This window comes from Triturus cristatus, chromosome 6 (genome assembly GCF_964204655.1).
Source record: "Triturus cristatus chromosome 6, aTriCri1.1, whole genome shotgun sequence".
Lineage (NCBI taxonomy): Eukaryota > Metazoa > Chordata > Amphibia > Caudata > Salamandridae > Triturus > Triturus cristatus.
In genome coordinates this window covers 547,028,176-547,041,524 of record NC_140589.1, presented here as the reverse complement: position 1 = coordinate 547,041,524, position 13,349 = coordinate 547,028,176, and the positions used below count along the sequence as shown (strand labels likewise).

Here is a 13,349-nt window from a genome sequence, read left to right as displayed (position 1 = left end):
GATTCTGGGCAAATCACTTAATCTCCCAGTGCTTATCAAAAAAATGAATGTGTCAGTCTGTAACGTAACTGGTGCTCATGTAAAGCACTCCAATACCTTTGGGTTGAGATTGCGCTAAATAAAATACATTAACTGCAAAACCAATAATAAAAGACTTCTTGTGCATACTGTGTGCCAGACATGCTAGCAGCCTTTGAGTAAAATAAGGCACTCTCTGCTAGGCCCACTTCAAAAGCATTTCTATAACTTAAATTGAGCTGCATTCTCCCGCTAGAGGAGCCATTGAAGCAACTACTTTATAGCGGTGGAAAATGCCTATATGTTCACAGCTGACTTCGTTTCTTACTTACAATGGCTTTCAAGTGGCGCTATGAGAGGAGGGAGAGTCTGTGCCTGTACAACACTGGTGTAGTATCGGCTGCCCTGCAAGATGTTTACTACAATCACAGTGGCTGGCGGACGCTGCAACGTAAGCCTCCCACAGTGCAGGCAGCCCGGCCTGGCTGCAGGTGCAAGCAACACATCTGAGTGCCTGGGAGCACCTCCAAGCCAGTCTGAGCTGAGCGCGTTGCACCAGGAGTGCTAGCTGTGCTGCCTCCAGTATAGGCTCCTCCATTCTCCCCCTGCTGATCTATAACCTGAAGCTCGCTATTAATTTAATGCCCGGTGCCATACTTCACATGTGCCCTATTGAGCGCATGCATATTAGCACGCCACTTTTACTACAAATCAATTCAGTCCCCAATAGCGCTAGGCGCTCTACGTATTGTGTGGGCTTTTAGCGCATGCGCACTACCATCAATACAGCAGCGTCTCTCCCAGATTGTGAATGTTAAATTTAAAACATGTTAAATTAAAAAAGCGCATAATTAAATGCTGCCCGCGTCCAAAAATGATGTAAGGAAGGCGTGCCACTGCTATACTTAAAGTGACTGGCGGGAAGGGGGTTGGACTTATGGGGAGGGAGATTGTCTGGGCAAAGCTTGTGTCCACAGCCACCATGCACGCCACTGCTCGCTCCCGCGGCAGTACTCTATGGGAGTGAACTTTTCAGAAAAGGCGGGACATGCACTCACCATTAGCCAGTTGGAGGCTGCAATTTATAAGTGACACACACAGAAGCTAATCCAAAGCATGGGAGGAGTCAGACCCCACAAAGTAGACAAAAAAGATCACTTAACAGCGCAAGCGCTGTAGGTTTGACCTAAACAAAGTGATGGATGGAATATTTGAATTAATCTCACTCCCTGGCAACCGCTCGGGCTGCATCCCAATCCATTCTTTTTTGCTCACCACACCACCTCAGTTTGAATGCAGCCATATGCAAATCAGCCCGAACTGCGAAACCTGCCCTAGGTTGCTTGTGTTCAGGATAATAGAGGATCTGGCTTTGCAGTTCGGGCTGTAAAGAAGGCAAGAAAAGAAGGCAAGAAAGAGGAAGGCAAGGAAGGCAAGAAAGAAAGAAAGAAAGAGGAAGGCAAGAAAGAAAGAAAGAGGAAGGCAGGGAAGGAAAGAAAGAAAGAAAGAGGAAGGGAGGGAAAGAAAGAAAGAAAGAAAGAGGAAGGGAGGCAAGGAAAGAAAGAAAGAGGAAGGCAGGCAAGGAAAGAAAGAAAGAGGAAGGGAGGCAAGGAAAGAAAGAAAGAGGAAGGGAGGCAAGGAAAGAAAGAAAGAGGAAGGCAAGGAAAGAAAGAAAGAGGAAGGCAAGAAAGAAAGAAAGAGGAAGGCAAGGAAGGCAAGAAAGAAAGAAAGAGGAAGGCAAGGAAGGCAAGAAAGAAAGAAAGAGGAAGGCAAGGAAGGCAAGAAAGAAAGAAAGAGGAAGGGAGGGAAGGAAAGAAAGAAAGAAAGAGGAAGGGAGGGAAGGAAAGAAAGAAAGAAAGAAAGAAAGAAAGAGGAAGGGAGGGAAGGAAAGAAAGAAAGAGGAAGGCAAGGAAAGAAAGAAAGAGGAAGGCAAGGAAGGAAAGAAAGAGGAAGGCAAGGAAGGAAAGAAAGAAAGAGGAAGGCAAGGAAGGAAAGAAAGAAAGAAAGAGGAAGGCAAGGAAAGAAAGAAAGAGGAAGGCAAGGAAGGAAAGAAAGAAAGAAAGAAAGAAAGAAAGAAAGAAAGAAAGAAAGAAAGAAAGAAAGAAAGAAAGAAAGAGGAAGGGAAAGAAAGAAAGAAGCAAAGAAAGAAGCAAAGAAAGCAAAGAAGGAAGAAAGGTAAAAGGAAATGACAAAGTTAGTGTAGCACATATAGAGCACCCTCATGTGCTTATATTGAGAGTTGAAGTGAGCTGTTGGTATGGTGTGAAAAAGCATCAGTCAAATAAACAAAGGCTACTTCAAAAGGAATTTACAACAGCATGTGAAGTAGTTGGCGAAAGATATAGCTGGAATATGGCAACAGGTGTGTTATAGTGTTCTGAGCACCATTGTTGATTTTCTTGTCTTGTACTGCTTTAAAGATGGAGATGTGCGACCGATGTACCACTGTTGCCCCTTTGTATATAGCTGGAATATGCCCTGTTCTCTCATCTGGTAGAATTCATTCTGCTATCACATCAGGCTCTACAACCAAATGCAAGACTAAAGTAATAATTAAGGAAAATAAGAACACTGGCACTGAAGAGAACTACCTTGTGCGGATGAGCTGGCTGCAAAAGGGCTAAATCCAGTCACTCAATGTGAAGTTAGCCAGTGGCTGAAATAGGTGGACACATTGCTCCATGCTATACTGGGCAGAAGCAAAATGTAAATGACACAAGAACAGACCAATGGATGAAGGGAGGTTGCTGGAAGCCCCTTTAAGTATATTACAGATATAATCTAAATAACATTAAGAGGTATCGGCTAACGCCAGACCTAAACAAGCATTGGCAATGCAATAGGTCTCGCATTTGCGAGAGTTTGAGCAATTGGCATTGTAAATGACAATGCCTTTTATTTATATCGTTTGAAAAGCTGGAAACGTTGCTTGAATATGCACTTTGTACTTCTAGTCCGTGCTTACGAGAAGCAAGGCTGGCAGTAAAAGAGGTGCAGTTGTTGCCAGCTTTGCATCTCGTAAGCAAGGACTATATGTACAAAGAGCGCCTTCGCAGCTTTTCAAAACACACAAATACAATGCATTCTCATTTGCAAAGCCAATAGCTCAAATGCTCGCATAGACAACAGGAAGCATCTTTAACCACATGCACAACATCCAACAATATGGTAGAAAAAAATATAGCACAAACATCCAACACAGCGACACTACGCAGGCTCTCCTTGTGATTCTGGAAAGTGGATTAAATCCGGACTCCAGTGCAATGTTTGCACCTGAATTAAGATTACAAATTGTGTTCTAATCTTGCACCTTATTATTTCCCCCAAAACAACATTTTCCAGATTATATTGCTTGTAGGAATTTCTGTAGGTCTGAACAATGGAAATATGTCAATTTCCATACAGTAACAGAAATTCCACACTATTCCCCTTCTCCCATCCCAGAAAACTCATACAGAGTGGTGATATTGCCCAGGAGCTATAATGCAATTACACTCGCTACTTCCAAATTCTTTGCATACGTCATTCTGCAGGGCAATGGCCATGACTTATCTCCTACAAGTTGCACAAGCGATTCAGTACAGCACCCTGGTGTCAACCATAAAACACCAAGAGCATTCACCCACAATTCAATCAGTTGTGGCAACTCACTGACTTAGTTACTCTTACTGTCTCGTAGAACTGACACTAGTGTGGAGCTAGAACATATTAGATTTTCACAAACAATCCCAAAAATAATGAGAAAAAAATGCTTTTTCCCTTAAAAGAAGGTCGGTGCATGTTCAACAGCCCTCTTTTGAACCTTTAGACAACATATATCGAATACAACAAAAAGTTGTTGTTTATTTCTACCTGCCTTATCCCTGCTCTCCTCTAACTCCCATGCATATCTGTATCGATCTCAAGCCACAAAGATACTGGTGGAGCCTGTGAACAAGCATCTCTTACACGCAGATCTGTAAGAGGCGCTACATTCACCGAGGCAGCATGCTCCGATCTCTGCCACAGGCGCTTTGAGACGCTGAGCTGTCTCACTAGAGCTGAAGTCTGTGACCACCCACCGAGGCAGCCTCCCAGGGCCAGGACAGATTGAGCTGCACGGAAGGAGTGAACCCGCTTCTCAAGGGCTGATGCTTCCAGTTTTGAAACCTTGTAGGAGAATGATGTGTTTAAGCTATGGTGTAGCGTAGTGTGTCAGCTGTTACAAAGCGATCTCAGCACCAGGGGCATAAACCGCTGAGCAATCTCACTCGCACTCATGTGAACCTGATGAGTTCGAACAGACAGAGAGCAAGAGATCAGAGCAGCAGGTGTGTTACCACCGAGAACTATCTCTAGGACTGGAGCAGGTGGCATGGAACTCTCTGCAGGAGGCGCATGAACCGACTCAGCTAGGTTACTTACAGGGACTACAAGGACCTCTGCACGCTATAGCGCATGAGTGTTACCCAATGAGCCCCCTCTGCCGTAGGTGCATTAACCAACCGAGTCAGCTTAGTGGGAACTGTGCAAACACAGGTCTCCGCTACCGGTGCAGTAACCGAGTGAGTGGTCTTATTCCAATCTGACATGTGGCCCGCAGGATACACTTCCCTGCTGGTTACACCCATCTCCCAGCAGGCTGCTGTGCCCAAGCAGCTCTCTTACTCCAAGGTACACTCTGATCTCTGCCACAGGCGCTTTGAGCCGCTGGCCTGTCTCAATACTGGTGGAGCCTGTGACCAAGCGCCTCTTACACACAGATCTGTAAGAGGCGCTACATTCACCGAGGCAGCATGCTCCGATCTCTGCCACAGGCGCTTTGAGCCGCTGAGCTGTCTCACTAGAGCTGAAGTCTGTGACCACCAACCGAGGCAGTCTCCCAGGCTCAGGATAGACTGAGCTGCCGGGAGGAAGTGAACCCGCTTCTCGAGGGCTGATGCTTCCGGTTTAGAAACCTTGGCTGAGAAGGAGTTCAGTGAATAACAAGGAAAGTTTCTAAGTATAGATTCGCCAACTCACAGGCACTCATGTTACCGACTGGCACTACCCTGCGCGCGCTTACTCGTGGAACAGATCCCCAGCTTTATTAAAATGCACTAAACATAACCGATCTGGGCCAGAGGCATGTTGGAAACTAGGAATCATTTGAGGTTTCGGATCAGTTCTAGTTCTTTCAAAAAAAGTGCTTCATTCAAAACAGATATTTTGGAGAACTGGGTATTTTGTATACTTTTTCGCGGGTTTTCCAAGTAACTGGGATCTTAGTACTATCAATACTAGGTGCTTTTAGAAATGTATCACTTGATTTAATGAGACAAACGTGAACGCCCAGCCAGCCCTATCAGAAGTTGATTGATCCCGTGGGTGACCTCAAAATTAAGCAGAGATCTCTGGAGCAGGTGCTCTAACCCACCAAGCTAAGTGGGCTCGGACTCTGCGGGATTCGACTCTGTACCGTGCACAAATTTCTCCAGTCACGGTCTGGTTCCCCAGAGCTGTCGGAGGTTTTAACCCGTGTCCCACGGTTTACAGACCGGTACATACAGCCGAGACAGCACCAGCCTGCTTCACTCTCTTAACAAATGTTTGGAACTCACACCACAGGGTGTGCTTTGGGGGTTCTGCCACTATGAATCCGATGCGAGTACTGAGGAGGCACGCCGGATTGAGCCGACAAAGCTCAGGTGCCGAGATCTTACCTGGCTCATGCCGCCTCCCATGGCTCCCAGAGGAGCCTGGTAACCAGGCGCACCGGCTGCAAACAGCACAAGAAGGCTGGGCGCTGCGAGGCCCCACCCCCAGGCACCCTGGTGACAGCAGAGGTCACGTGAGGAGGTGACGGGCAAAGAGCGGAGGGGTCCATGTGAGGGATCTCGATCCGGGAGCGTCGAGCACGGTGGGTTGACTGCCTGCTGCAAAATTCCTACGGTGGGGTGTAGGGAAACACGCTTCAATAAAACGTGTACCAATATCTTGAGTTCTAACCAAGACAATGTACTAGCCTTTAGTGCTTGCTGTCCACTCGCCCAAAACAACTGACTGTCCACTCGCCCAAAACAACTGACCCTCACACATCTTTGTATAGTAGAAAGGCCACTTTATTTACAACAGGTAAACTCTCAAATAACTCGCCAATTTATTTATTTCTCTTTACAATTTAGAATACTGAGCCAAAACCATTTCTAAAATCACATTTTCCCATTTCAAAACTTTAAACCAACCTTCAAACTTCTCTGGGTTACCTTTACCTTGTCATTCTTTTCTTCCCCTTTTCCCTACCCGTCTTCCTGGGATGCCGGGTAAGACCGCTCCTGCCTCACCCACCCCAAACCTTGCCACCCAGGAAAACCAAAGCGTTTTCCTGTCCCCACCAACCATTGCAGCCGTAACTTCCCTTCAGCGATCGTTGCTGTTACACCACAGGTCAACGGCCAATTCCATTGACAAACAATCCCCGATTTCCAAAATGTAATATGACAGGCCCAACTCTGACAAATGAACCCCATCCGCTCTAAATAACTGTCCCTCTCTACTGGTGATATTTCCGTGAGACAGATACCTTATGCCCATTCCCGCACAATAGTTTTTCATTTCTTTATTCAGCTTTTGGCGTGCTCTGTCCATTGCCACTTGGTCTCTCGCTTGCCTCCAATGTTGCCGATAAACAAATTCAGTCTATAAAACTGTCGTTCCCAACCAGCTGTCCTTGATCACCGCTAGATCTAATTTCATGTTTTTTTAACAGTGTAAGACCTGAAAGCGATACGAGATCATTCTCTCCTAAATGTATCAGCAGCAAATTTGGCGGCCGTCTATCATACCTCAATCTTCTGAGAGTTGGGAACAGGTCCTTCCATTTCATGCCGCCTTTTCCATGCCAAAGCAACTCATGTCCTGCACTTGGGAGGCCGAGGCTGCAGCCATAAATCTGTCTTTCAGCGAAGAGGCCTGCCCATTTGATAAATGAATGTCCGATGATCCATACGTGGCATTTCCCGGACAAAGTGTGGATATCACCTAATATAAAATAAAAAGAATTAGCACGCCTTCCCAACATTTACTAAATCTACTTGCGTACATACTGTGTACAACACCTGGATTTCCACCTGCCTATTCTCTGAATGGCATCCCACCCTAACCTCAACTTCGCAGCGTCCGTCGCTGCTCCTATTCTGAATGAATGAGTCGCATACCCTAAAGGTGATTCTACCACTAACAACAAAACCTTTCTCAGCACCCCCAACAGCTGTGTACTGGTAACATGGTGGCCCGACTTATGCACGAAAATATAAGCTGCTGTGGTGGTAATGGATTTGTCCTGAAACCCCTCCCACTCTAAAACTGGGCAACACTCCACCAGGCCACTTTTATTCAGAAAAACCCAAACACCCCTCCCCAATTGGTCAGTTTTTGAACTTCGTAACCAAATCCGAAGCCTCTGCTGTTCGCAAATCACTTCGTCATAACGTATGCCTCCTTTCCCTCTGCCCCCCCAATATCTCTGACACTCGAAACGCTCCGAAAAAGAGCCAAATCATTGCCAGCCTGAACAATGCTGTCTCATGAGCTCTATAACAACAATGTGGTAACTGTTGCACCAGTCTCTGCAGCAGCTGAAAAGAAATGGGGGCTCTAGGCAGCCGCCTTGTTACCCTCCTTTTGCTCAAACCTTTCAACATTCTTCTCACCAGAATGCCGTCAACAGGGTCAAAGCCCCAGTGTAACTGTCCATAAAAGGATACCCCAGCCAGTTTACCCGCTATGGTATTAGATGACAACCCTTGTTTCGCCAGCCATAGAACAAAGTGTAAGATAATGTAAGTAAACTGTTGCTTCTTCCACCCCTTGCTGTTACATTGTACATAACTCGTAAATTGTAACCACGCTTGTCTGTAAGATTTCTTTGTGGAGTCCGCTACTGAATTTTCCACGAGCTTTTCAATTGTCAGTTCCCCAACGCCCAGATGCTGTCTGACAGAAGGGTTTTGCTGTCGTCCGCCCCTGGCGCCAGTTCGCGAAAAAGCTGCCAATTAAAACGTGAAAGGGCGTCAGCAATGCAGTTATTTACCCCTGGTATGTGTTTGGCTCTGAACATAATATTCCATTGTAAACTCACCAACATAAACTCCCGTAACAAGCGTAACACTCTCACATTTTTGGCTTTTTGGAAATTGAGTAGATTCACCACAGACATATTATCAATATTGAACAACACAGATCTATTTTGAAGCTCTTTGCCCCATGTGACCAGCGCTACCAAAACCGGAAAAAGTTCTAAAAAGGCGATGCTGCGCCCTTGTGTCATCTAGTGCGCTGGCCACTGCTCGGAACACCACCGACCCAAAAGATACCAAAAGCTTTGGAACCAGCCGCGTTCGAATATATCTGTACTTGCCAGATGAAACGGTCTTCAATGAATTGTAACGGCACTCCATGGAAATCCTCCAAGAAAACCAACCATACTCTCAAATCTTCCTTCACCATTTTGGATATGCGGACTCTATGATGTGGCCGCCAGGCTCCCGACAAAACGTCCTACCTGCCCTTACTACTCTGCAAGCGAACGTCAAATAGCCCAATAGGCGCTGTACCTGCCTAAGCTCCAGTTTCGTTTTTTCCAATGTTTCCTCCACACATTCTCGAATTTCACATACTCTTCCTGCTGGCAGCCTGGCTATTTGTGCTACCGTGTCTATTTCAATGCCAAGAGATGTTAAACAGGTCTGTGGCCCTACTGTTTTGTCCGGCGCCAATGGCACTCCCAGCTCCTTCATCAATTTACAAAAAACATCCAAGGCTGCCTGGCACTGCCTAGTACCTGCCTGACCCATGAAAAGAAAATCATCCAAATAGTGACAGGAAGCTCCTTGTTGGTAACTCTGCAAAAAAACCCAGTGCAGGAAGGTGCTAAATCGCTCAAAGAGGGCGCAAGACACCGCACACCCCATAGGTAACACTTTGTCAACATAATAATGCCCCTCAAAATACATTCCCAACAATTCAAAATCGGTTGGATGAATGGGGAGGAGCCTAAACGCCGACTTGATATCACATTTAGCGAGCTGCGCACCTTCACCTACAAAATTCACCTGCTTCAGGGCCTCGTCAACTGACGTGTAAGACACTGCCGTGTCTGCTGGGGCAATAAAATCATTAATAGAATAGCCTTCTGGCCAAGACAGGTGCTGGATCATTCGAAATTCCCCAGCTGCCTTTTTAGGGATGACCCCAATAGGCGAAATGATCAAATTTGGCAAGGGACACATCTCGAACGGGCCGGCTACTCTGCCCAATGACACTTCTTCAGACAGCTTAGCTCGAACGAACTATGTGAGGGAAATCCGTTGCGGATTTCAAATTATCTGCCCACCGGCCTTCTCTGGGCCCTTGATAACTAATCTTGAAACCCTCCAAAAAAAAAAAAAAACAATGTGCTAGCCGCTGTCTTATCATGATATGCTTCCAACCATGGTATCATCGCCTCCAAATTAATTGGCGTAGCAGCCTTTTGGCATAAATTGCAATGGTGCCCCTCTACCCCTGGCCCCCCATCCCTGCTCGGGCCCTCTCTGCCCAGCAGCTGCATTAAAAGTGGTGAAGCACTGGGTAATTGCAGGTCGCCCCCCACATTGAGAACATTCATGTCGAAAGCGACACGCCTGCCTGGTGCATAATCCCCTATTAAAATTCCAGCAGGATCCAATCCCAGCCGCCTGTCCCCGCCCTGTGACACCCGCCCCGATAGAGCGGGACGTGGTAGAAAGGGCTTATATGTAACCGGCAGACCGCTGGCAGTATGAGTAGTCGCCAAAGGATGAGCTGAAGCCATCCATTGGAGCCACAATTCTGCGTCTACCTCACCCCATGGTTTATTTGCTGCCATGCTCATCCTGGCCCTAAATTCCTCATCATAATTGAGCCAGCAATAACCCCCAAACTGCAGCTGAGCTTTTCGTACCACATCCATATATTTAACAAGCATTGGCATAGCCAATAGGTCTCGCCTTTGGGACCTTATAAGTGTTTAGCCATGCAACACTTGATGTTGTTGCACCAAGGATATTGTGCTGGAAAACGAAACACTTATAAGGTCCCAAAGGCGAGACCTATTGGCTATGCCAATGCTTGTTTTACCCTTTACAAAAAGTCGAGCAAGCAACGCATGCGTTGCTCTAGGCTCGACCTAAAAGCCACTGTTATGGCATTTCCTGGCAATGCAAGAGATGTTTGCTGGGCCAGGTGGGTACTCCCGATACTACGGAGTACTTTACTCCATCACCGTGAAAAAGTAAACCCTATCCGCTAAACTCTAAATTGGGCACTTAGTCTACAAGTGACCAGCTTACCAGGGAAAAAGCCACTGTATGTGAAGGAGTCAGCATGTGGGAGTGTTCAGTGGCAGAAACTTCTGCCACATAGAAAAGAAGGTCTTGTTTGGCCGGAAGTAAACTCAAAGATCTGCTGTCCCGGTATGAATCATTAGCACAACACTGTTAAAATTGCATTGAACATTCTCATTCAGTGTTGCATACTGTCGATCATCTTTTTATTCTCGAATGCTAGTAATAGCCAAATACAAAGAAAGTTCCGTCGTATTTGACCCACCCTGCTTGAGGTAAGGCTGATTGATGCCTTTCAGTAGCAACCTAACATTAAAATGGGTTGGTGGCAGGTGTGCAGTAAGGGATCACAGAACGAGGAAAAGGCAGTAGGCGATGAATGTATAGAAAAAAAAACCACAACCTAAATTGCAATGCAATCCACTTTCTCCTTTCGCACTGAAAATACCGAAATGCGTCATTACAGGAAGCGTAGTAGCCGTGTTAAATTGGTAAAAAGCAACAACTGAGTTTGATAGGAGTCATGTTAGTAATTGTAAGAAATCCTGGCCTGGAGCTGAAAGGGCCTTGCAACATATTGCCCAATTTTGACTGGCTAATTCCTCTAGAGTTAACAGCTGGCATAGTGCTAGACAGATGCCACCATGCTTATGCCTCAGAGACGTCTACGAACCAAAGAAGTGAGGGCATGCTGCACAGCAGAGATTGAGAGGGACACACCGTCACTCTCCATCACAAATGACGAATAAGACTCTACCACCCATGGATTCAGGCACAGAGTTAGTGGCTCCTGTGCGCCATATGGCTGCACTGCCCAGGTGCCAAGATCTTACACCAAAATTAACCTCACCTGCTATTTATTCAGTATATGCATTTTCTTTATAATGTTAACTGCTGCTATATAGCAGTTTCACTGCACTGGTTCCTTTGTTTACTCTATACAGGGGTGGAGTTTTCTGTGATGCAAGTACGGTTCTATCTAAACAAGCCAAGCCACGAAAGTGAAAGTTAAAGTGATCGGGCGGAGGCAGAGGAGAATGCAACTTAATGACCCATGACGGAGGAGACAGATGGTGGCTGCGCACGTGCACACGCAATTGCACTCAAGCTTCAGGCAAGCAAAACTCTGGTAGGTAGCACTTTTTTTTACCCTTTTACAAAAAGTCAAGCAAGCAACGCATGCGTTGCTCTAGGCTCGACCTAAAAATGGACACTGCTCTCTCAGGGTATTTCTCTGTATATATGCTAGCAAAAATGAGAAACGCAGACGTCCAATTTTCCACATTACGTGGAACCCTTGGCCGCCTCGCCAGCTCCCACTCTTCTTCCTTGGAACCTTCTTTTGCCTGGACCTCCCTGTGTAGTAATTTAAAGATGTCGACAAACTCATGGTCCCAAATTTTCTGTTTCGTGTTTAAAGATAAATGTGTACCCTGGGGCATCGCTAAACCCATGTAAGGTAAACGTTTAGCTACCTTACCCACTGCCTGCGTCGTGCCCCCCCCCCCTGTCTTCTGCACCGTCGTACTCCCTACTTTGTCCTTGCTTTGTTCAACAACTGAGGCCTCTTCCCCCCCCAACCTTACTCGACAGTACCTTTGGCTGACTCGAGCCGCTGTGTAGATCCCTCACCTGTGGTAAGACTAAATGTGTAACCAAAGGGGCCCACACCTCCCACCATGGTGTCTTACCTCTAGGAAGATGTTCTGCTCTGTCCCTCATGCCCACTGGCACACACGCTCAACGTCTTTTCTTTTGAGACTCCTCAACTGGCAGGTCCGCACGGGACTTCTGTAAGGTAGAAACATAGGCAGTTGACCCCTTCCCTCCCTCCCCTACCCTTTTTTCCGTTCTGATTTGCTGCAGGACTGTACTGTCTTCCTCTCTAACTTCATCCCAAATCACCTCTTCACCCTACCCTCTTCTCCATACCCCACATTTTGTCTACTACTGCTAGGCAGGGCTCCATCTCCTATCCCTCCATCAAAAAGGCGCCAATCTTGAACACAAATCTGCGCTTGAGCTCTGCGTCTTTGTGAAATATCTGCACTGAACTTCTCTTGCTGAGGCGCTAAATCGCTAGCCACCGCTACCTGTGGCGCTTGTCGAGACCGCTGCTCGCCTTGAGCTACAGTCCGCCCAGAAACAGCTTTCGACCTCCGGGCGCTCTTCCCGCCGGTAGGCTGCTCCGCAACTGGTACTCTCGCAAAGGGTGATTTTCTAGCAGCCTCCCTCTCCTGCGCCTCGCCTCTTTGCCCTGAGTGTGGCACCCACACCCACTGCCCTTCATCACACCCTATCTCTGCTAAATCCCCTGACGCTATTTGACCTGGTGGTAACCTAGGCTCCGGAAAAATACTTTCCTCCATGTCGGGCTCTGACCTATGATAGGGCCAATTATCGCCCTGCCACAAACTCTCACCCAGCTGGTCTACGCCATATACCCATTCATCCTGTTCTGCACTGGACTCCCCACCTGTCTCTACCACCTGCGCCACAAACTCCACACCTTCCTCCCCTACACCAAAACCTTCACCCCTCACTTGCTGCAACCTTTTTCCCTTGCTACCAGTACCCCCACCAGGCCTTTGCCTATTCCTTTTCTGCGATGGCCGCAACATGCCCACAACCTCTTCTTGGTCCCTGTCACTCCCTGTGTCTGAAGAATAATCCACCAACGGAAAACCTTGTTCCCCCTAGTGTGCAAAGTCATACCCAGAGGTTCTGTCATATCACTAACCTGTTGGTCCTCCGTTCCCACCTTCGCAACGCTACCTTGCTGCTCCCCGCTGAGGAGGCATGGTGCTGTACCCCTCCCCCCACTCCTCCTGCCCCTCACTCTACTTCTTCTGGAAATGAGCCCCTTAAACATTGCCAATGGGGCCCCCCCTCATGCTAACCTCCCGCCCTGCTATGGCACCTTCTAAAACTCCCTGAGGCATTGCTATCACCGGGCGCTGTGCAAGGCGTTTGCCATACCTCTGTCCTCACTGCCATGTGCACCTCCGC

At 47.2% G+C, this 13,349-nt stretch overlaps 1 protein-coding gene across 2 annotated transcripts in view; it reads right to left on the bottom strand.

Annotated features, from left to right (window-relative positions):
* MEI4 (meiotic double-stranded break formation protein 4) overlaps positions 1-13,349 on the bottom strand; it is a 176,681-nt gene that overhangs the window by 151,471 nt on the left and 11,861 nt on the right. The window contains exon 2 of one of the 2 annotated variants that reach the window (XM_085609203.1): positions 6,822-7,017. The exons of the other annotated variant lie outside the window; for it this stretch is intronic. Within the exon in view, the coding sequence (XP_085465329.1) occupies positions 6,822-6,857 (36 nt within the window). The 5' untranslated portion in view covers positions 6,858-7,017. The remainder of the gene's footprint in view (positions 1-6,821; positions 7,018-13,349) is intronic. 2 annotated transcript variants of the gene reach the window in all.